Raw genomic sequence first — 23783 nt, forward strand, 5'->3', positions numbered from 1 at the left:
CCAACCATCCATCCATCCATCCATCCATCCATCCATCCATCCATCCATCCATCCATCCATCCATCCATCCATCCATCCATCCATCCATCCATCCATCCATCCATCCAACCAACCAACCATCCATCCATCCATCCATCCATCCACCCACCCATCCATCCGTATTAGTTATTTGTGTGCTTTATTACTGTACTGTATGTCTTGTATTCTGTTCTTACAACCAAACATGAAACATGTCCGTGGTGGCTCTGCATTATAAGATAAGCGTGAAGGACTTTCTGTTTTCTCCCGTTCAGTTTCACTCGTTGAAGATGTGCTTGGGGAGAGAGTGGGGAGAGAGTGGGCTGGTATCTATATCTATCTATACACTCTCAGTTTGTGAAAAGGTCAGACAGTTTGAAATGTTCTAACCAAGGAGGGTGTAATGGATGCACCACGTCACTCTGAAGCTGATAACTATATATGAATACATAGCATTTGCGTCAGCATGTAGGAAAAGTGAAATGCTGCCCCCCCGAATTGACATGTATTTTGCTACGGACCCCCATCTGAAAATATGTTGTGCCAGCTGGGAGCCTGGCACAAAACAAACAAACAAAAAACGATGTGACACGTTGTGAGGTTGTAGATCGGCTATTTTCCGGATCACATTTTGTTTTTGCTCCCGATCTGTTTCCGTAAAGTCATTTGATTTTGAATATCTGCCGATTATAAGTACAAACTACAGTAGTGTCGTAGTAAATAAATAAATGCATGTGTAAACTAAATGCATGTGTAAACCCTATAGTAGGAAAATTGCTGATCTATAAGCTCACAATTCCATTGCAGTGTGACATGATGATGTGACTACAGTATGTACTGTAGATCGTCTATTTTAATTTTTCACCATTATGCCCAGGAAATAGTTTTCAAATATATGTTTTACTCTCCAGAGTAATGCATGCCTGAAGAAGAAGACGGCCTGTTGACCGAAACGTTGCCCGAATAAAGATGTCTTTATTATTGTGCAATTGTAGACCGTGTGCAGGACATTTTTATTGTATTCTGACTTTCTAGAATATTATAGTGAACTCTTAATATCATTCCATCGAGGGAGACAACTTTACACACCTACACGCCGATGATTTCAAGTATTTTTATGAGACGAGTGTCAGCCCCGGGCACGGAGCTCATAAACAGCTCTGGGCACAGTGCTCATAAACAGACAAAGGTCTTATTGTACTATACAGCTCAATAACTGTGCCTGAATCTATATCTGTCTGTCTGCTCCATGCACAGCCTGTAATCTACCAGCACTCCAAAGAAAAGGAACTAAAGGAGATGGCATCGATGCTGCTGCCGTAAATGGCCTCAGCCAAAACTAAAACGCTTTGAGATCCAACGGTGCTGGCTGCGCCTTTGTTTCGCCTGCCGCCGCCGCCTGCCGCCTTCCCCCTCGGCGACAATCCCGAACATCACGAGCAACAACAGGGGACCCCCCCCCCTGGTAGGACTGTGACCTCGTCTTGCCCCAGGGACATGTCATCGGGGAGGTCGTCCCCTGGGTCGGGGCCCCGCCGACCCCTCTTCTTCCGGCCTCTGTTGTCCCGCCTGGGCCTGCTGTGCGCGTGCCTCTCCCTCCTGGCCCTGCAGGCTCCTCCGGCGGCGCAGGGCCTGCCCGTGGTGGGCTACAACACGGACGCCACCAAGCGGGAGATCACGGTGGAAGGGGACCTGATGATCGGCGGGCTGTTCCCCGTGCACCAGAAGGGCGAGGGCATGGAGGACTGTGGGAAGATCAACGCGCAGCGGGGCATCCAGCGGCTGGAGGCCATGCTGCTGGCGCTGGACGAGATCAACGGGGACGACCGCCTGCTGCCCGGGCTGAGGCTGGGCGCTCACATCCTGGACACGTGCTCCAAGGACACGTACGCCCTGGAGCAGTCGCTGGAGTTCGTGCGGGCGTCTCTCACCAAGGTGGACGACAGCGAGTACACGTGCCCCGACGGCTCCTACGCCATCCACGACGACGTGCCGCTGGCTATCTCCGGCGTGATCGGGGGATCCTACAGCGACGTCTCCATTCAGGTACGATATGCTTTGACATGCCGGGACGAACCGTTATAGGATTTGTATACACTGATAGTATCATAATTGTAGTAGTCATTATTGTTGGTTTACGCTGCATATTCAGACCGACGTCATGTGTCGTGCTTGCCGTTGAAAATAGATGCACATGCAGTAGGCAACTTTCTTGTTTTTTGGTTTTTACCCACATTGGTCCATTTTAGGCTCTCAGAGTTACTAGAAAAAGGCTGATGCACACCTCAACAGGTTGGTGACAGGTGCGTAGGACAAAAGTGCATCTATTAAAAGGGTATCTTTAAAAAAAACAAGTTTCACTGTCGGAAACTTGCTCAAAATGTTGCTCTTTATTAAGTTGACGTTCAGGATGCCACAAGCATGTTTTATACAAATTAATGCTGACTAACGAAGACAAAGAGCCCTATTTTCGTCGGTGTCCCTAAAATCCCTAAAAAAAATCAACAATAGCCGATCTACAAGCTGTGTAGATGTAGATCGACTAGTTGAACAATTTTAAAATGTTTTGCAAAATAGTAAAACAGGTTTAGGGATACGGGATAAGGCACTGATGGAAAATTGGGAATTCACATAAATACATACAGGGAACTTCATTCCATTTACGTATACCTGGTGTCACAGTTTTGGGCATGTCATCATATAATTTACAATTTAGGCATTTAGCAGACACTCTTAATCCATCACATCACATACATCACATACATAAAAAGTAGTATTCATGAAACATAACGTAACAGTGGAATCTCCATATAATGAAACTACACATATAACTATACATACTGTACTATACATATATACTATAAAGTGCTATGACTACATACAATGCAATTCTAGTGCTGTCTACTTGTATAACATGCTATTAGTCTGTATAACTTATATAAGCCGCCCCCATGTATATGCGGCAGTGGCTCAGGGGTAGAGTGGCTGGATGGAAACCGCAAGGTTGCCAGTTCGAACCCGGGCTCCCCCAGAGTTAGTGTCGAAGTGTCCTTGAGCAAGACACTGAACCCCTAATTGCTCCTGATGTGCTGGTTGGTGCCTTGCATGGTTTCCGCCGCCATCGGTGTGTGAATGTGTGTGTGAATGTGTGTGTGAATGGGTGAATGTAATGCACAATCTATATGTAAAGCGCCTTGGATAAAGGCGCTATATAAATGCACCATTTACCATTTATAAAATGCTATCCAAGTCTACAAAAGTGCTATCTAAGGGGCTAGCGCAGGGGTTCTCAACGTTTTTGGCCGGGGACCCCCGGAAATGCTTTGGCAATGTCTCGGGACCCCCGCCCCGCCCCCTCCCGACCCCCAATATAAATTGACTGCTACAATTTAGCTATTGAAAAATAGCAGATCTACAAGCTCATAGCGCGCCACCGAGTGGCGCGCTACGAGCTTGTAGGTCTGCTATTTTTGAAAAATCGTGAAATTAAAAAAGAAAAAAAAAATCTTATTTTATTTTTTTTATTTTTTTGAAAATAATTTGGGGACCCCCTAAAATAATTTGGCGACCCCCCGAGGGGTCGCGACCCACGGGTTGAGAACCCCTGGGCTAGCGGGTAAGCATATAGGGTATATAGCACAAATAAAACGTCACTGCTAAGTGGGTAATCTGTTTACCTGTTCCACCACACGGTTGACTTATCTCATTTGGGGAGGACCTCTTTCTGTCTCGTCCTGGTAATTCACACTCCAGCAGTGCAGCGGCTGTCAGAGTCAGACGCAGACGTGCTGCAGATGCTGCGCTCTCTCTCTCTCTCGTAGCAGAGCAGACAGATGACTAGTGACAGCATGATTTCTCTCTCTCAGCGGTATACCGCCGTACCGCTCGCTCGCTCGCCTCGGCTTGGCTTTACTCGGGGCCTGCTGCTAATTGGGCCCCTGTATCCATGCCGCTAATGTGACGGCCATATCAATATAATTGCAGTTCATTGTGGAGAGGGAGAGTTTGTTCTGTCACGGATCAGGAATGTGTAAGGCCGCATGTGTGCGCACGCACGCACGCACGCACGCACGCACGCACGCACGCACGCACGCACGCACGCACGCACGCACGCACGCACACAAATCAGGCAGCCCGAGGACGGTGTCCAGCAGCCTAAGTAAGACGACTACAGACAGCTCTGACACGTATGTGTAGAGAATTAGCTCCTAGACGTCCAGAGTCAATCAATGGCTACAGATAGTTAATAAACGCCTGATAAACCACTGCTCATTCCTTTAGGGGGGGGGGGGGGGGGAGAGAATAACTCCACAGTGTGAAATGTATTGCCGGGTGTGCTGCCTTTTTTTTTGGTGTTCCTTCAAGGTTATGACTTTCTTTACTCTGTCGATGAGCTTAAATAAATAGTTTGCTGCAGTCGAGGAGCTTCCTTTTCCATTCATATTCAATGACGAACTGGAGCCATTTGCTTTTTGCTATGACAAAATGACAGGCAGCGGGAGTCTGCTGCTTGTTGAGCAGTCGGTATGAATCCCACCATGGTGTCCTTACATGTTTTGATGACAGGGTTGCAACAGTTTTGTTCTTTTATTTATTTTATGAAATTTGTCACTATAGCATAAACAACTAAAAGTATAGAGGGTATGCGTGTAGCCTGGAACTCACCTATGCTTTTTATGGCATAGGATCCGCCGGGAGAAACTATGCGCAGCTGCTAGACATGAGACTAATTGATTAGAGCGACAGAGAGAGAGAGGAGTGTGTGTGTGTACATGTGTGCGTGTGTGTGTCAATTTAACAAAGGTGCAGACGATCAGAAATCAGCAGAGAGTGAGCGATGTTTGCGCTACTCTATGCCATATTGAAGTGGACTCGGACCCAGACTTTTTTTTTCTCCCTGGAAATAAAAACGTCTGGGTTTCCGAGGCTAGTATGCGTGTGACATCATCATCATACCCGGAAGTTATGCGGGAACGCCTACTTTCAGGCCTTGACAGCCCACTCATCCAAACAGAACATCTTGTATTAAACGACGTTAAACTCACTTTGCCACGATATGCCACTCACTTTATGCATGCACATACGGTACCCGCCATTGTTTGTTGGTCCCTGATGAGGGCTCTTTAAGTGGAAACGCGTTACCTGTGCGTTCCTTTTGCGTCTTTGCCAGCCATGCTACAATAAATAGAAGAAGAAGAACAAAGAATGACTCGACAGAACCACTGGTTAATGCAGGGGTTCTCAACCCGTGGGTCGCGACCCCTCTGGGGGTCGCCAAATTATTTTGGGGGGCCCCAAATTATATATAAAAAAAAAGAAAAACTTTTTTTTTTTTTTTTGCAACTGGCTGGAAAATGGAAATGAAGAGTTTACATACCGTATAGTACATGCATATACACCTTCCATAATGATTATCTGGTTTCAGTATTTATTTATGGTGTATTGTCTCTATTATTAAGGTTATTGTAGCAGTCAATTTATATTGGGGGCCGGGCGGGGCGGGGGTCCCGAGACACTGCCAAAGCATCTCCGGGGGTCCCCGGCCAAAAACGTTGAGAACCCCTGGGTTAATGAATGAATTTACTATTACATTTAGCCTCAGAAGCAGAAGATCTCAAATAAGAACTGATTTATTTGCGTTTTTTCAAAAAGGGGGTCATTGACTTTTTGGTCTACTAAAAAGGGGGGGGGGCTCTGGCCATTAGAACAAGGGGGAGGGTCTTCGGTTAAAACAACGTGCGTGATGCCTTATTTTCAGCTGAGCTGATCTGTTTCACCGGCCATGAAGTATGAACTAGCCTTCATGATACTGTATGCATCTCTCTGCTGACCAAATGCTGTGCCAAACATTCTGTTGCGGACTAACTTTCTGTGGTGTGGAGGTGAGGAATGATGCCACAACAAGGGTTTTCAGTAGCGGGATGTTTACTGGCAGAACGGCAGACATACAGTACTACTGTACTTCCAAACAGGTTGACACAATAACAACAGGACTTCATAGGTCGGCGATAATACAGCAGCAGTACAAGTAAACTCACACACACTACTACAGTCTCTTTGGTGGGTGAGTCAGTCCGTGGTGGTCGGGCGGAGACGGAGGATTCCTCTGTACATCTACACTCATTGAACACCGGAACATAACTGACTTAACAGGGCTGAACAGAATACCCAGAACTCTCTGAGGCTGAGAGCCAATAGAAACAGATTACATCTAGTAAAGACACACATATGGCTGTGGGCAATGTTGTAGCAGGGCATAGAATGGCAGTTGTTCCCGCGTTACAATTCTATACAGGCATCTGGATCTGGGATCGTAGTGCAGTGTTGATTTTGACAGCACATTTTTATTTAGTTTTAGTCATAGTCTTTTGAACAAAATTCTGTTAAGTTTTAGTCATATTTTAGTCACCTGAAATGTTTTACTTTCAGTCTAGTTTTAGTTGACTATAAATATCATACGATTTTAGTTGACTAAATCAAATCTACAGTTGATTTAGTCAACTAAACTTATTCTTGGTGGGCAGCGATGACATTGAAATGGCAGATTTTGTCACGGTCTGTCTGTCCACAGACCGTGTCCCCACTTCAGCTAGCCTGGCTAATAAGCCAGACTAATATCACACAACAAATCCGCCGGCAGGCAACGGTTGATTCGGTCTGGCTTATTAGCCAGGCTACACTTCAGCCACTCCCACATTCCTTTCCATCTCCATCAGTCCTTGCCACACACCTGCCCACACACTCCCTCATCAGCCCAACAGTGCCATGCCCCTTTCACACCTGAGGACACTTCTGCAATCAACCCACCACCTATAAAACTGGACTCCTTTCACACACTCACTCTGTCAGTTTATACTTTATTGCTTTTCCCCTTGGACTATTGTCAGTGCTTTGTTTGTACCTGGACTCTTTGTGTTTGTGGACCCCTTGATCTACGGCCTGCATTATTGTAACTAAGCTTTCCATTTTTGAACTGCTATGATGACTAAAACTAAGACTAAATACCTGACAATTTTGTCAACAAATAAAAACTAGACAATATGTTTAGGGAGGGAATAATGGAGAAGAGGTCCAGTAGAACTAAAACAAGTCATCACGTGGGTGTTGCAGACCGAATATAGACCTAATCTACGAACTTGTCGCGCTGCAACGCATTGTGAGCTTGTAGATCAGCCATTTTCACCATGCAGCCGAGTAAAAATTTGTCAGGTGAGGTTTACAGTAGATTGAACCCAAATGCAAAGCCACAGTATAGACAGAGTAGATTTTAGAAGTTAATAACACAAAAAGGCAATTCTTAAAAAGTTCCAGGCAGGAGAACAGCAGTCCAAAATGCAACACTTACAGGGAATATATGCAGGCAGGAAAACAAGCTTAGACTTTATTTAAACTTTTATTCGTTTTTGTCAGTGGGAAAAAAGGTTGTCGACGAACATTTTCTCGTCATAGTTTATATAGTCGACAAAACCAACACTGGTGTGTAGTGGGAATCTTCTATGAACCTACAAAGAGGATCCCAGAGAAAAGGAATGTTTGGAAATAAGGGATTTGATGAACGAGCTGTGATCTTAGTGCAGCGCTGCGTCTGACTGCATGGGACTCCGCAGAGAGTGTCCTTGTCTTGCTCTAATTTATGGAGTTGCTATTACAAGCCTGCAGGTCTTCTAGGTCATCTCCAACTTCTTCTACATTCTACTGTCCCTGTGACTGTGAGGTGCAGGCAGTGGTAGTTGTTGTGTTCTTGTTTAGATGTAGAAAACTTGGGTAAATATAGTTTACTGAGCAATAGTTTGCAGGGCAACAATCAACGTCTTCAGCTTGTTTTCATAATCAACATCCGGCCACCTGAATAAGACGTCATCATTAATGTGTTCACCCAGGTAATGACATTACACCACATCCCCCTTATTACCAAGGTTTGAAAAGACCCAAAGCTGTAATCTCTTTTCAAATCACAAAAATTTAGTCAAACCCTGAACATCAGATTAATCAGAATAATCATGTAAACATAAACTCAAGTCACATTTCAAATCACCAAAATCACATTTCTTCTTTACCCCCAACAGCAAAATACTTCTTCTTCCCAAACACCAAAATACCATCTTACCACTTCAGTCGTGTAAAGCAGGGATTCTCAACGTTTTTGGCTGGGGACCCCCGGAAATGCTTTGGCCATGTCTCGCGACCCCCGGGGGGTCGCGAGACATGGCCAAAGCATTTCCGGGGGTCCCCAGCCCCTCCCCATCCACAATACAAATAATAAATGAATACTGAAACCAGATATAATCATTAAGGAAAGTGTATGCATTTTTTTTACATTTGAAAACTTGTGAAATGGGACATTCTGCATAAAGACTACTTTCTACTTTAAGTAAAATTTGAATTTGAGTATTTCTACATTGCAGAATTAATACTTTTACCTAAAGTAAAACATTTGACTACTTTTTCCCCACCCCTGAATTCCTTCATATGAAACACCAGGTTTATAGTTCAGTATAGCTATTAGACTAAAGGGACAGCTAGATAGCCCCAGTTGAGGCTCATTCCACCGCAAGTAAATCTGTCTTCAACTTCATTTCATTACCCCTCGCTGTTGCTTTAGTTTAAATCACTTCCATGTCATTAAGCTGCACTGGACTCCCCCATTTGAAAGGATTATTTTGTCCCAGGGACCACCAGAAGTAAAGGTCTTGGTTGTTAGATTAGATTAAGTATACAGATTTCCACAACTGTCTACACACACTGTAGTTGGTGGGGGAGAGAGACCTATCATGACGTGAATAGTCAGTATTGTACATTGTGGTGACATTATAGTTCAATTTATAACTGTCAACCTGCAGGCATCCCTATTTTATGCGTGTCATATAGGCAAACATCAAAGAGTAGTGACTTTGACAAGCACAACTTTAAAGATAGAGTGCTCAGTGTTGTGATTTTTCTGTTTTGTATGTGTCTATGGAGTTAACATTACTCTAATAGACCCCCAGGTGTGGTTAGAAGGAATATTCAAATGTCTTCCCTGTGTATATTTGGTTTCCTCCTGAAAGCTGAAAGCATTTGAGTCAAAAGGCCCAATCGAAATAGACCACTTTAGTGACATCATAACCCTGACCCCTCCCCTTACCCCTCTCACATTATCATACAACACACAGCTGTGGGCGAGGATTAAGTTCAGGTGGTGGTGCTAAGGTGAAAACCAGGTATACTTAATGAACTGGTGGGTGTGGCCACATGAAAACATAATTTTAACACTTTCTGTACACTTTGTTTTGAAAAAAATCTTTCTCCTAGTGTAAAATCACAGCACTCCATCTTTAAAGGTATATTCAGTGATTTGACTTAATCTAAATATCACTTATTTTTCCTTTTTTTCTGGATAATCCTCCCTACTATAGAGTGTGCTGACCATATAAGGAGTTCCTCCCTGTCCCCAGTGAGCCCCTGGGGTAAAAAAACCCCTAGTTTCAGTTTTGGTGGCGGGTGGCAAAGCCTTCATCCAATCAGGATGAGAGAGGCCTTCCTCCAATCATGATCGAGTGGGGGCGGGCCTTGGTGCACATGCTGTTGGCCTGTTGCACTTCCCCCCACTGTAGAGCGTGCATGTGCACATTTTGTTACCGGGGTGGACTGGGTGGTTTTCCAAATCACTCAAATCACTGAATGCTCCTTTAAATGACAGAGAAAAACTATTGTCGGCATACGGGCATATATAGTGAGCGTGCACTTATGCATGGTATTGTATGGGTGAAGAAGATGTGGACTCATGGTACAGTAAGCCCATTTCATATCGACTGACTGGTTCGATGATTCCCCCACTCTGCAAATCCACTGCTGTGGAGCGCGATGATGTTAGTGTGCCATAATAGGATGAGACGTTGTTATTACTCTGCGATCGACTGCACAATGTCGCCGAGCAGCATATAAATATCCACGTCAACAACACACACACTACAGTGGTTGCTCTGCAGACATCTGCTCATCGGTTGTGTACAGTAACTATAAGTACATTAACTCAAGTACTGTACTTGACTACAATTTTGAGCTATTTGTACATTACTTGAGTATGTCCAATACTTTTACTTCTACTCCATCTCAGAGAAAGATATTGTACTTTTACTCCACTACGATTTGAAGTTTTTAAGTTACTATAGTTACTGTGTGTGTGTGTGTGTGTGTGTGTGTGTGTGTGTGTGTGTGTGTGTGTGTGTGTGTGTGTGTGTGTGTGTGTGTGTGTGTGTGTGTGTGTGTGTGTGTGTGTGTGTGTGTGTGTGTGTGTGTGTGTGTGTGTGTGTGTGTGTGTGATCCACGTAACTCGAGAAACGTTCGCCCCACCGACTTCAAATTGGACACACTCGTTCCACACCCCCACAGGGAGTGCAGTGCCCGGTGTCGGTCGGACCCACGGTTGTCCAGAAACGCCACAAAAGGTCTCTGCCCAGTGTCCATATATAGAGCTGGCCTGTTCTGACATCATTCTAACGTCTGCATAGACTCCATATTTGGGCATTCCTGACAAATAACTCCATATATGGGTATAAAAGGGACACAGACATACTATCTGGGTGGGGCATCCATTTCCAACTTGCATCGTTCCAAGTAGACCTGCAGTGCCCATTTTCAAAAGATTTTTATACATTGAAATTTTGAGCCTGCACAATTGAACAAGCTCATTGAAAATTAAACAAAACCACAAAAATAACAATTTAACTCTTGAGTGTAAAATTTAACCAAATCTGGTGGTTAAATTTTACTCTCAAGAAGTTTTATTTCAGCGAGTGAGAAAAGGGAAACATGTGAATGTTAAATTAACTAATAAAGTCACATCCAGTGTTCTTAGTCATTATTGTTTGTGTTCAATAAGGTTAATAATATGTGGCGACTGTGGCTCAGAAGGTAGAGCAGGTCGTCCAATGATCCATGGGTCGGCGGTTGGAATCCCGGCTCCTCCTGTCTACATGTCGAAGTGTCCTTGGGCAAGACACTGAACCCCAAATTGCTCCCGATGTGCTGGTTGGTACCTTGCATGGCTTCCACCGCAATCGGTGGGTGAATGTAATGCACAATCTATGTAAAGCGCCTTGGATAAAGGCGCTATATAAATGCACCATTTACCATTTATGCAGTGCAGAGTGGAGGCAGTGAAGGGTTAATGTCCAGGATGCAGTGCAGAGTGGAGGCAGTGAAGGGTTAATGTCCACAGGATGCAGAGTGGAGGCAGTGAAGGAAATGTTATTGTGCAAAAAGGACTTCCTCAACAAATCAGAACCAAAGTAAACTGTGGAGCGCTCTCTCTCTCTCTCGCTCTCTACAAAACCTTCGACAGGACTTTATCAGAAATAAAGACCATTAAAGACGGTGAGTAAAATATAATGACTTATTATTCACTAAAAGACAATAATATGAGGTATAATTAAACTGTATCGGACGTGCTCTTCCTGTTTTTATAGTCCTATAATCCTCAGTCCGATGTTTCAACTGGTAAAACATGTCGTAATGTTTCCATGTCCTCTATGGCACATCTTTAAACATTATCCTGCTCTATTCCAATACAATCCTATTATTAATAACCATCAACAAGTGCATTCAACAACTACCACTGATACTTGACACTTTTCTCCTCAGTGTGTATAAAATGGCGTCCGCCAGCAGTCTCCTGTCCAACCAGTTTAGCAGCCTCTCGGTTGGCACTGCTGAAGCAGATGAAGTCTCCTGTGAAGTCTGTACCGACACCAAACTCAAAGCCCTGAAGTCCTGCCTGGTGTGTCTGATGTCCTACTGTCACACTCACCTGGAGCCTCACCAGACACACGCAGGGTTAAAACGACACAAACTCATCGACCCCAAGAACCTGGAAGACTTTCTGGCTGAGCTGGGAAAGACAGAGGCTGAAGTTCAGCAGATGATCCAGGAGAGACAAGAGAAGATTCAGGAGGTCAAACGCTCAGTAGAGCTCAGCAGGAAAGATGCAGATACAGTCATAGCAGGCAGTGTGCAGGTCTTCACTTCTCTGATCAGCTGTATTGAGAGAAGCAAGGCTGAGTTCATTGATGGGGTTGAAGAGAAGCAGAAAACAACAGAGAAACAGGCTGAAGGCTTCATTGAAGATCTGCAACAGGAAGTCACTCAGTTAGAGAAGAGAAGCTCTGAGCTGAAACAGATCTCACACACTGAAGACCACCTCCACCTCCTCCAGAACTCCACATCCATCAACACAGGGTGGAGACCCACCAAGGACTGGACAAAGGTCAATGTCCATCAGTCTTCACATGTGGGGACATTGAGAATAGCTGTGTCTCAGCTGGAGAATACACTCAGCCAAGAGATGAAGAAGCAATATGAGGTGGATGTAACTCTGGACCCTGATACAGCACATCCTCAACTCATCCTGTCTGAGGATGGAAAACAAGTGCATCATGGAAACCAATTGAATGATCTCCCTGACAACACAAAGAGATTCTCTAAAGGTGTCAGTGTCTTAGGAAAACAAAGCTTCTCCTCAGGAAGGTATTACTATGAGGTTCAGGTTGGAGGGAAGACAGAGTGGAGTTTAGGAGTGGCCAGAGAGTCCATCGACAGGAAGATCACACTGAGTCCCAACAATGGTTACTGGACAATACATTTGAGGAATGGAAATGAGTACAAGGCTGCTGCTGTCCCTTATGTCGACCTCCCTGTAAGAGAGGAGCTCCAGAAAGTGGGAGTGTTTGTGGATTATGAGGAGGGTCGGGTCTCCTTTTGTGACGTGGAGACCAGAGTTCATCTCTACTCTTTCACTGGCTGCTCCTTCACTGAGAAACTCTATCCATACTTCAATCCATGTCGTAATGCTGGTAGTACAAACTCTGCTCCTCTGATCATCTCTCCTGTCAATCACACTGATTAGACTGGTGGGGATGGGGAGGGGGCGGACTGAGATGCTCTTCAGGGGGAACCGGTTTAATATGAGCTTGTAGATCTGCTATTTTCACTTCTGCTCAAAGGTTGCTTTTGTGGAATTTGGAATTATGGAATTTCATTTTATTCATGACATTATTTTTTATAAAATGTGTGTGTGTGTGTGTACCCCATAGTGATGATTTGATTGGCTGAGCACTGGATAAGAGCGCCCCTCACTTCACATGAGTGTGATTTTTAACGTATGTAAATATTTTCTTTTTTTTGTAAAATCTTCAGAAATACAAAATATTAAAAAGAAACAAATCAAATAAAGGGGGATATTTACTGAGACCCGTCGGTCCGTGACCCACAGTTGGGTCCCGAGCCACTGTTTGGGAAACAATGTTGTAGATAATTTGACATAAAGGTATAAGGGACTTTTATACGTCACCATTTAGAGTGTTATTACATGTCATGACATGCATCAAGGACAGCATCTTAAATCTGATGGAAAGCATCATATTATTGAGTGTTATTACATGTCATGACATCCGGAATGTCAGCATCTTAAATCTGATGGAAATAATCATATTATTGAGTGTTATTATTACATATCATGACATCCTGAATGACAGCATCTTAAATCTGATGGAAATCATCATATTATTGAGTGTTATTACATGTCACGACATCCTGAATGACAGCATCTTAAATCTGATGGAAATCATCATATTTCTGCTGCCAGTTTGTATAAATGTTTAAACATGTATGAATCAAATCAAATAAGGTAAAATATCACTGTGTTTATGTACAGTATATACAAATGAACTGCAACGATTGACAGATGTCAGTTTTAACATAAACAACACAAAGGAGATTTTCATATTGCTGTTATTGACGTTGTCAGTTCATATTTAATTTACCATCATGAATTTAGAGACTACTGTAAATATTTATTTAGGAATAAATTAGCATTCATTCTTCCTACTTGCTACTCTTTTATTTGGTTGGTTTTCTCTGTTCAATTGATATAAAGATAATAAAATAAAATGGGGTGTAAAAATAAAGAACTGGTGTTATTGTCCATTTTGTTTAGTTTTAACTATTATGTAAACATAGATGTTTAATATTTATCTATAATGTAAACATAGATGTTTAATATTTGTCTCATATTAAATTAAATTGATATTACATTTAATTGACCTGCATAATCTGCACCATGTGGCTGATTTATGTGATCACAGAAACACATTTTTCTGGAGGTTATAATTGTTATTATAATTATAATTATTATATTATAATAATTATATTATTAATATTAATTTTATTATCATTATAATTTTGCAGTGGTGGAAAAAGTATAAGTCTCGTATTCAAAATGTAAAAGTATCGGCATCAAAATGTACTTAAAGTACTAAAAGTACAAGTACTCACATTGCGGAATGGCACATTTCACAAGTTTAAAGTGTGTACAAAATCGTTTGAAAATATCCGATCTACAAGCTCACAATGCATCGCATTGTGAGTCATTGTGAGCTTGTAGATCGGCTATGCGTCGCATTGTGAGCTTGTAGATCGGCTATGCGACGCATTGTGAGCTTGTAGATTGGCTATGCGACGCATTGTGAGCTTGTAGATCGGCTATGCGACGCATTGTGAGCTTGTAGATCGGCTATGCGACGCATTGTGAGCTCACAATACTTTTGTACATTTGCTCAAGTGCATATTGAATTCCACACTTTTACTTACACCACTTTTTTTCTTTTTTTACTTCCTGTTGATTTTACTATTTGAAGATGGATCCAGTCCGGGTTTTCTTCCTAATAAAAATGGCAAAATCAACAGGAGGTTGAAACAGTACTGGGTTTGGTGATGCTCTATAGTCTATTATTGTCTAGCCTCGGTATCCAGGCCTTCATTTTCGTCGGCGCAAAAATTGAAAGCCTGGAGGAACGCATTGGCCGCTCTGGTCTATAGGAGTGGGAGTCAACCCTTCCGGGTGGGCGTCGCTCCAAATTATGTGGGGGGGTCCGGGGGTGACTGATAGATCGGTGCGATCCAATCCGGGCGTGTGCGAATCCCAGCCGCGACCCGCCCCTCTAGACCAGAATCCTAAAACGTCAGCTCAGGCCAATTATTGTCTGAATCAACTTTGTTTGTGTTTGTTTACATACTAGAGTGACTTTGAGAGCTGTTTCAGTGTACAATGTACAGTAAGTCAATGAAAAGCATATTTTGAATTATCAATTTCAAACCACTGGAGCAATTATTTTTGATTTCTTGTCCACATTTGGAGTTAGGCCTACATCATTGCAAGTACTGTTTAACTACACACAACCTACACCTTTACCAAAGTGGTCTTGCCCTTTAATAAGTAAAAAATGTGAGTACTTTTTCCCACCACGTTGCCCTTCTGTGTGGCTGACTGGTGTCTTCTTGGCTGTGTCATGCAGTCTCCAGGACGGGTCGTTAGGGCCGTATAGCCAATGCGAAAGGTTAAGAACAGCAGGTGGCCATGCAGGATATGTGTGAATCCCCCAGGAGACAAGGATACGACACAGACCCTTTGGAATATTCATTTGGAGATCCTGGACACCATGGAAACATGCCGTGGTGTGAGAATGTCGCAACGTGCTACATAAACCTGTCACAATGAACAAGCTTGTTGCTTTATTAAATTATTTTGTTGTTGCCGTTAGTGATGTTTGGATGGACTCTGTTCTGTTCCGGGGGGCGGTGGTGTGTATAGGATGGCTGCAGGCCTAGCCTTGATGGTATTCCATGGGCACAGATTAGGAATAGAGTGGAGGCGGAGGAGGGTCTGTGCCAGCGCCAGACCAGGCTCTGTGTTCTGGTCCCCATCTGTGACTGGCTGACTGCAGCCGGGCTCTGTGTGTGTGTGTGTGTGTGTGTGTGTGTGTGTGTGTGTGTGTGTGTGTGTGTGTGTGTGTGTGTGTGTGTGTGTGTGTGTGTGTGTGTGTGTGTGTGTGTGTGTGTGTGTGTGTGTGTGTGTGTGTGTGTGTGTGTGTGTGTGTGTGTGTGTGTGTGGAGAGACTTGGCTCTGTGACTGACTGACTGACTGCAGTCGGGGTGCGTGCGTGCGTGCGGAGAGGCTTGGCAGAGCATGCTCCATGAGGAGATGGAATGATAATATATTCAGTGGTGTAAATTGTAAAGTAACTAAGTACTGTACTGTACTTAAGTACAATATTGAGGTATTTGTATACTTGAGTATTTCCATTTTCCACTACATCTCAGAGGCAAATATTGTACTTTTAATCCACTATTGCTAGACATTAATGCATAATGAGTACTTTTACTTTCGGTAGTAAGTACATTTTGATGGCAATACATTTGTAATTTTACTCAAGCACATTTTGAATTCCGGACATTCTATAATTGCCGTATTATAGTATAATATATTGAGTACTTTTTCCACCAATGCTAATATTTCACAGAGACATTGAGACCAACAAATGATAGAATTGAGTTGCACACTGAGCAGATCATTGGCATCATCAATGTCACAGGCCATTTGACCACGATTCTAAAAAGAAATAGAGCTCCGAAGTCTGACGTCACTTTCAGTAGAGGGTGTCAATCTCCAGGTTCATGTATTTGTTTATTTGCATTGAGATCCCCAAACGGCGATTTTAGGTCGCTTCATATAAGAACTGTGTTTGAAAAATAAACCGACCACCTCGGCGTTTCTGTCAGGGGAGTGGCTGTGCGTCGTTAATGATGTCCATTCATATTTGATACAGCCAGTTTCTAGAGAAAATGGAATTAATGTGACCGCAAAAGCCTTGAAACTACATATGAATGCAATGTCGCTGAGCATATACGTCACGCCCAGCTGTCAACATATTGCGTTCCTGAGATTCCTCGTTGACGTAAGCTCAGCTGGTGGTGACTCGACTCGTACTAACCACGATACATTGTATATCAATAAAATAAAAATAAAAATAAACGTAATTAACGTTTCTAACGCTTATTTAGGAGGTTTTACGTTCAATATTTGTAAAAACCCACACTGACTTATTAAAAGAAAATAACGATCTTTACTTTTGTGACGTGTTGAAGAATGGAGCCCATTCTGCTCTCACTTGGGTTTCTCTGGGTGATTTGTCTCTTCATATAGAGGGAATTTTCCACATTTAGAGTCTTATAAAGATAGGAGTTAATCACAGATGTCCTACATTCTATACTAACAGCCCGGGAACATCTTGCCTCGGGGCTGCACGGCATCTAATTAATGCATGGAAGGGACACCGCTTTCCTTTAACGCCCAAAAGCATGTGTGTCTGGGTGAGCCGTTAAATGTGCCTCGCTCGTATGGCCGCGTCCTCCGCATGCGTGCAACACATCATAATCACTGGGGCGCGGCACGCAGCAGAACAACACTTCTGGAATGTCAAATGCTCAGTTAACACTATTTTTGCCTTTGTATAGTTTCATTAGATAGAATAGACACTGTTACGTTCTTAGCTTACGCATGTTTCATGATAACTACTTTTTATGTATGTGATGTATTGGCATGCTTTTTGTTCTTGCTTAATGTAAATCGCTCTGGATTAAGAGTGTCTGCTAAATGCCTAAATTGTTTCCCGGGGTTATGCTTCAACAAAGGGCGCTACAGTGCCAGCAGATGAGGCAGAGGCTTTTTTACTCTGAAAAGCCCCGCCTTCCGTTCTCCCTTCAAAACCGGGAGGCTTAGTCTTCCGTTCTTACCTCACGCTGATTCACCTGTCCTAAAGTCTCTCTAGAAGCATTTATATTCCAAACGAGATGCTTCCCGAAGTCAGAAATGAAGACCGAACATTTGCCCTTTTGGTCAAAAACATGGAGTGCGCCCTAGATTTAGAGTTGTGAGCCGTTCTAATGGAGCCGTAAACAAGGAAGTGAACGGCAGTGCGTCAGGATATCAATAAAAAAGACCTAAGGACGCCAATACACGTCCAAGCTCCATGGCACCCCGTGGTTTTGATTCCCAGGACGTACTATACACGTCCTTAGCATAATTAGTGTTAATTAGATGGAGTGCCATGATTTTCTTCCACCCTAAAACATGTTCATCAGGTATTATTATTATGTAAGCAGGAAGAAGTTTTTCAAAAAAGTGTACAGTATTTCTTAAAATGTTGTTTTTAATGTGGACACGCCCACCAGTTCATTGAGTTTGCCTGGTGGGTGGTGATGGGTGGTGATCCACCTGAACTGAAGCCGCACCCACAGCTCTAGTTTTATGATAAAGGGGGAGGGGTTAGGGGAGGGGCTGATAGTGTGATGTCACTATATCAGTTTTTTGCATTGGCACGTTTGACTGTCAAGGTTTCAGCCTCCAGGAAGAAACCTTAAATACAAAGGGAAGACATCATTGCACATAACAACCACGCCAAGGGGTCTAATGTCAGCTCATAAACACATGAAAAACTGCACTCCATCTTTAACCCTTTTTGGGCGGGAACCGCCACCGAGTGGCGTGCTAAGAGCTTGTAGGTCTGCTATTTTTGAAAAATCATAAATATGTGGCGCAAATCTTTGAATATATATTCTTTCAAAGTGAATGTTTTTAACTCTGGTCTAAATGGGTGAAGAAAAACACACACTTGGCAGGACCGTAGAACCAGCTGTCTGAAATCAATGCCTATAGTTTTTTTTACAGAGCACATCATGGATTCATCCTTATCATTCTCAGTGGCACCACGGCTGCCATACCTGTCTTGTATCCTTATCATTCTCAGTGGCACCCGGCTGCCATACCTGTCTTGTATCCTTATCATTCTCAGTGGCACCCGGCTGCCATACCTGTCTTGTATCCTTCTCATTCTCAGTGGCACCCGGCTGCCATACAGTACCTGTCTTGTATCCTTCTCATTCTCAGTGGCATCCGGCTGCCATACCTGTCTTGTCCTTCTCATTCTCTGTGGCACCCGGCTGCCATACAGTACCTGTCTTGTATCCTTATCATTCTCAGTGGCACCCGGCTGCCATACCTGTCTTGTATCCTTCTCATTCTCAGTGGCACCCGGCTGCACATACCTGTCTTGTATCCTTATCATTCTCAGTGGCACCCGGCTGCCATACCTGTCTTGTCCTTCTCATTCTCAGTGGCACCCGGCTTCCATACCTGTCTTGTATCCTTATCATTCTCAGTGGCACCCGGCTACCATACCTGTCTTGTATCCTTCTCATTCTCAGTGGCACCCGGCTGCCATACCTGTCTTGTATCCTTCTCATTCTCAGTGGCACCACGGCTGCCATACCTGTCTTGTATCCTTATCATTCTCAGTGGCACCCGGCTGCCATACCTGTCTTGTATCCTTCTCATTCTCAGTGGCACTCGGCTGCCATACCTGTCTTGTCCTTCTCATTCTCAGTGGCACCCGGCTACCATACCTGTCTTGTATCCTTCTCATTCTCAGTGGCACCCGGCTGCCATACCTGTCTTGTATCCTTCTCATTCTCAGTGGCACCACGGCTGCCATACCTGTCTTGTATCCTTCTCATTCTCAGTGGCACCCGGCTGCCATACCTGTCTTGTGTCCTTATCATTCTCAGTGGCACCCGGCTGCCATACCTGTCTTGCAAACAAAGGATATGTAGATGAAAGCCTCTTGCCTTTCTGCTGTTAAATGTTTTTAGCACATTCCCTGCAAGACCCCGAGACGCGCCAATTAGTGACGCCGTGTCATCTAGAGGTGAATGATATTAACATTTTCAAAAGGTGACAGACGCACAAGGGCGCACGCAGGAATTCATGGATGGTTATCGATATGAACATAGTGCTTGACATTTACACACTGAAAGTTCTCTCACCGTCTGACCGGAATAACCCCTTTTGGGCGGGAACCCCTTTTGGTGTTTTTTAAGCATTACGTTATACTTTAGCCATTGAAAAATAGCAGATCTACAAGCTCGTAGCGCGACACTCTACTACGAGTACGAGCTTGTAGATCTGCTATTTTTGAAAGATCGTGAAAATGTGCCTCAAATCATTGAATATATATATATATTCTTTCAGAGTGAAAGTGTTTAACTCAAATCTTTGCTTCTGGGGGGGGGGGGGTCCTGGAACAACATATTTTTAGATGGGGGGGTCGGCGGCCAAATACATATAATTCTAGGGGTCCTTGACATGAAATAGTTTGAGAACCACTGACATAGAAACATATATATAGGGTTTTCAGAAAACTGTCAGAATTTAGAATGCATTTGTAGAATCGTCCTCAGGTCTAAATGGAATAATAACGCACTCGAGCAACAGTGGCTCGAGTCGCAGAGCTCAAATATTATCATGCACGCAAAACAAGTTATATTTTTAGCATCATCTGGAGGTAGACGCCCGGTGCCAATCTCTGGAGGACACACATGACATGAGTCATATGAAGGGGTTTAACCCATTTAGGCCTGACCTCAAAATATTAAAAAAAAATAGCAGACCTACAAGCTCGTAGCGCGCCACTCGGTGGCGCGCTATGAGCTTGTAGATCTGCTATTTTTCAATAGCTAAATTATAACATTATATAATATATAATATAATATAATATTTAAAACACCAAAAGGGGTTCCCGCCCAAAATGGGTTAAAAAAACGTCGTGGACACACACACACACACACACATGATAGAATGCATGCCAGGAAGTTCAATATAATGATGAAATGTATCAGTAAAGCCATGCGGTGAAAATGCATATTTCATGGGTTAAAACTAAAGAACGTGCTTCACCAAATCATGCATAATTCACGCGTGATTGGATTATTCAGTGGCTCGGCAGAACCACGGTGTTTGTGTAGTCAAGATATAATGTACATCACATCCTCCTGTACGACTCTGTTAACCTATTTAGGCCTGTCATGACGTCGAAATTAAAAAAAAAAAAAACTCATGTTTCTATATCAGTGGTTCTCAATATTTCATGTCAAGGACCCCAAAAATGGTATGTAATATGCCGCCGACCCCCGTCTGAAAATATGTTGTTCCATAGGGACACCCCAGAAGCAAAGATTTGAGTTTAAAACTGAAACTCTGAAAGAATATATATATATTCAAAGATTTGAGGCACATTTTCACGATTTTTCAAAAATAGCAGACCTACAAGCTCATAGCGCGGCACTCGGTGCCGCGCTATGAGCTTGTAGATCTGCTATTTTTCAATAGCTAAATTAATGTTTAAAACACCAAAAGGGGTTCCCGCCCAAAATGGGTTAATGTTTCCCCCGTGATGGCCGATAGGTATATGAATGAATATAATTCTGACAAAAAGTATTTGTCAGAAACATTGTCTACGTCAATTCTGCCAAGCCATACATATATCTATTTATTACTAGGCTTCATGGTTGAACACTCAAATAACAAATATATGATCAGTTAATAAGGGCATTCTGTGGGCTGTTATTTTGGAATGACGGTCAACTGTTTACACAATACAGTACTGTGTCTCTGCTTACTGCAGTTTGGAAGCGGACATTTGATTTTACGATATTGTGAGCTGGTCATTATTGCAAAAATTAAACCCCTTTAATTTTCAATTTTCAATAGACACTCTAACCACAAGGCCATGCTGGAATGAGAGGAGAGGAGAGGAGATACGTATTATTTTCTTTCTTCTAAATTGTATATTCTACCAAATTGTATAAATTGTATATTTTTTGAGCATCCCAAAGGTAATAATGTCACTGATTGTCAACTGAATGAAGCGAGGCACAGAGGAGTTGAAACAGATGATGAATGAGAATCAGCCCATGTTTCTAGTGAGCGTCGTTACTTCCATTCCAATGCATAGACATGCGACTGTGGCTCAAGAGGTAGAGCAGGTCGTCCAATGATCCATGGGTCGGCGGTTCGAATCCCGGCTCCTCCTGTCTACATGTCGAAGTGTCGTGGGCAAGACACTGAACCCCAAATAAGCCTATCTCACAGAATTTCCCCGCCCCCCTTAATACGCCCCCTTTCGGGGTTAGTGGTGATAGCGTGACGTCACTCCATAGACGCTTCATGTTAACAGAGGTAATTTAAGAAGTCTACAACTTTTGTTTTCTCAAGGTAAGGTTTGTTCTATCTGTTCGAGCTGATTTACCATATTGTTTGCTTCATAATAATATTGGTCTGTCACATTTTTACATTAGAAAATGTACTTAGATTCTCCAGAGAAAAAAACGTGTAAATGCTCATGTTAAAGTCACCACTATTTACCGGAAGTGGGCGTGAAAAACGGGCTGTGAGATAGGCCTATTGCTCCCGATGTGCTGGTTGGTACCGTGCATGGCTTCCGCCGCAATCGGTGTATGAATGTGTGTGTGAATGGGTGAATGTAATGCACAATCTATGTAAAGCGCCTTGGATAAAGGCGCTATATAAATGCACATTTACCATTTACCATTTTACATGGTCTAGACAGTTCAATAATTATGGTTTGGAACACGAAACATACGTGCTTGGAGGAAGTGTGGGTGCTTGAAAGCCTTGTGTTGGTATATGCATGAGAGATTTGAATTATCCACCCCCTGATCACAAAGCATCCCTATTCCCTCCTCTATCCAGCGAACTAATGTTACCACCTGGCGGAGCGTTTTAAAAGCTGTTGCCAGGCAACTGAACTCTTAACCCATTTTTGTCGGGAACCCCTTTTGGTGTTTTAAACATGATGTTATAATTTAGCTATTGAAAAATAGCAGATCTACAAGCTCGTAGCGTGCCACCGAGTGGCGCGCTACGAGCTTGTAGGTCTGCTGTTTTTGAAAAATCGGGAAAATGTGGCGCAAATCTTTGAATATATATTCTTTCAGGGCGAACGTTTTTAACTCAAATCTTTGATCCTGGGGGGTCCCTGGAACAACATATTGTCAGATGGGGGTCGGTGGCCAATTTAAAATTTTTGGGGTCCTTGACATGAAATAGTTTGAGAACCACTGACATTTTTTCAGAAAACTGTCAGGATTTAGAAGACATTTGTAGAATCTGATGTCGGGTCGAAATGGGTTAAGGAATAGATTGATGTTGATCCAGAAGTATCTCTCACACATACATTGGACGAATTCCGTCTCTCTCTCTCTCTCTCTGTCTCTCTCTCTCTGCATACAGTATAATTACATGCACATGCATTCCCGACTCCCTGTGCATGCGTGTTTGTACAGTAAATAAATGTGTGTTTCAGAGTTGCATTGGTGCTGCATATGAGTGACAGTGAGCGTAGCTAAGAACCGCTGCCCTGGGAATACCGTGTTATTGCTTTGGAGGCACGTTGAGAGGTCCGTCCTCTCTCTCTTCTGGGACGAGCAGATGGGCTTTTCATGTATAGGAAAAAAAGAATCATGTCATCTCCACACTAGCCAGGCCTGATGTTGTCTTTGAGTTTATCCTTGTTTCTCTTAGCTATACACTATAATCTCCATTTTTATCTGCTTGATGGCCATGTCTGTCTGTCTGTCTGTCTGTCTGTCTGTCTGTCTGTCTGTCTGTCTGTCTGTCTGTCTGTCTGTCTGTCTGTCTGTCTGTCTGTCTGTCTGTCTGTCTGTCTGTCTGTCTGTCAGTGGTGGCAAAAGTACAAACATATTTTACTTAAGTAAAAATACAGTTATTCTACTTGAAAGTTACTTAACTAAAAGTAAAAGTAACCAATTAGAAAATTACTTAAGTAAAAGTATAAAAGTAGCTCACATTAAATGTACTTAAGTATCAAAAGTACTTGGTTTTAAAATGTACGTATAAAAGTAAAAGTACAAAGTACAACGTACAAATCTATTTCACTGTCAAATACATATTAATTTAGGGGTCCTTGAATGGAGAGAGCCATTGCAAAACAGACATCATATTATGCCCTTCACTAAGCCCCACCCACTCCACTCTGCGAGGGCATTGGGCAAGCTGTAGTGCCACGATTTTTTTC

At 43.1% G+C, this 23783-nt stretch overlaps 2 protein-coding genes across 3 annotated transcripts in view; both read left to right on the plus strand.

Annotated features, from left to right (window-relative positions):
* The first annotated feature begins 6866 nt into the window (after nt 1-6866).
* The window catches only part of grm2a (glutamate receptor, metabotropic 2a), a 48098-nt gene continuing 31181 nt past the window's right edge, over nt 6867-23783 (plus strand). The window contains exon 1 of one of the 2 annotated variants that reach the window (XM_079510070.1): nt 6867-6967. The gene's annotated coding sequence lies outside the window, so the exon portion shown is untranslated. Of the gene's footprint in view, nt 7899-23783 lie in introns of both variants that reach the window. The other variant, XM_079510071.1, reaches the window with a different exon arrangement.
* LOC306929844 (uncharacterized protein) lies at nt 11327-12901 on the plus strand (the record flags this gene model as incomplete). Its single annotated transcript, XM_079510579.1, has 2 exons — nt 11327-11373; nt 11641-12901. The coding sequence occupies exon 2, from the start codon at nt 11651-11653 to the stop codon at nt 12899-12901; it is 1251 nt and encodes a 416-aa protein (XP_079366705.1). The 5' UTR covers nt 11327-11373; nt 11641-11650.

The sequence above is a fragment of the Electrona antarctica genome (genome assembly GCF_951216825.1).
Source record: "Electrona antarctica genome assembly, chromosome: 9".
Taxonomy (NCBI): Eukaryota; Metazoa; Chordata; class Actinopteri; order Myctophiformes; family Myctophidae; genus Electrona; species Electrona antarctica.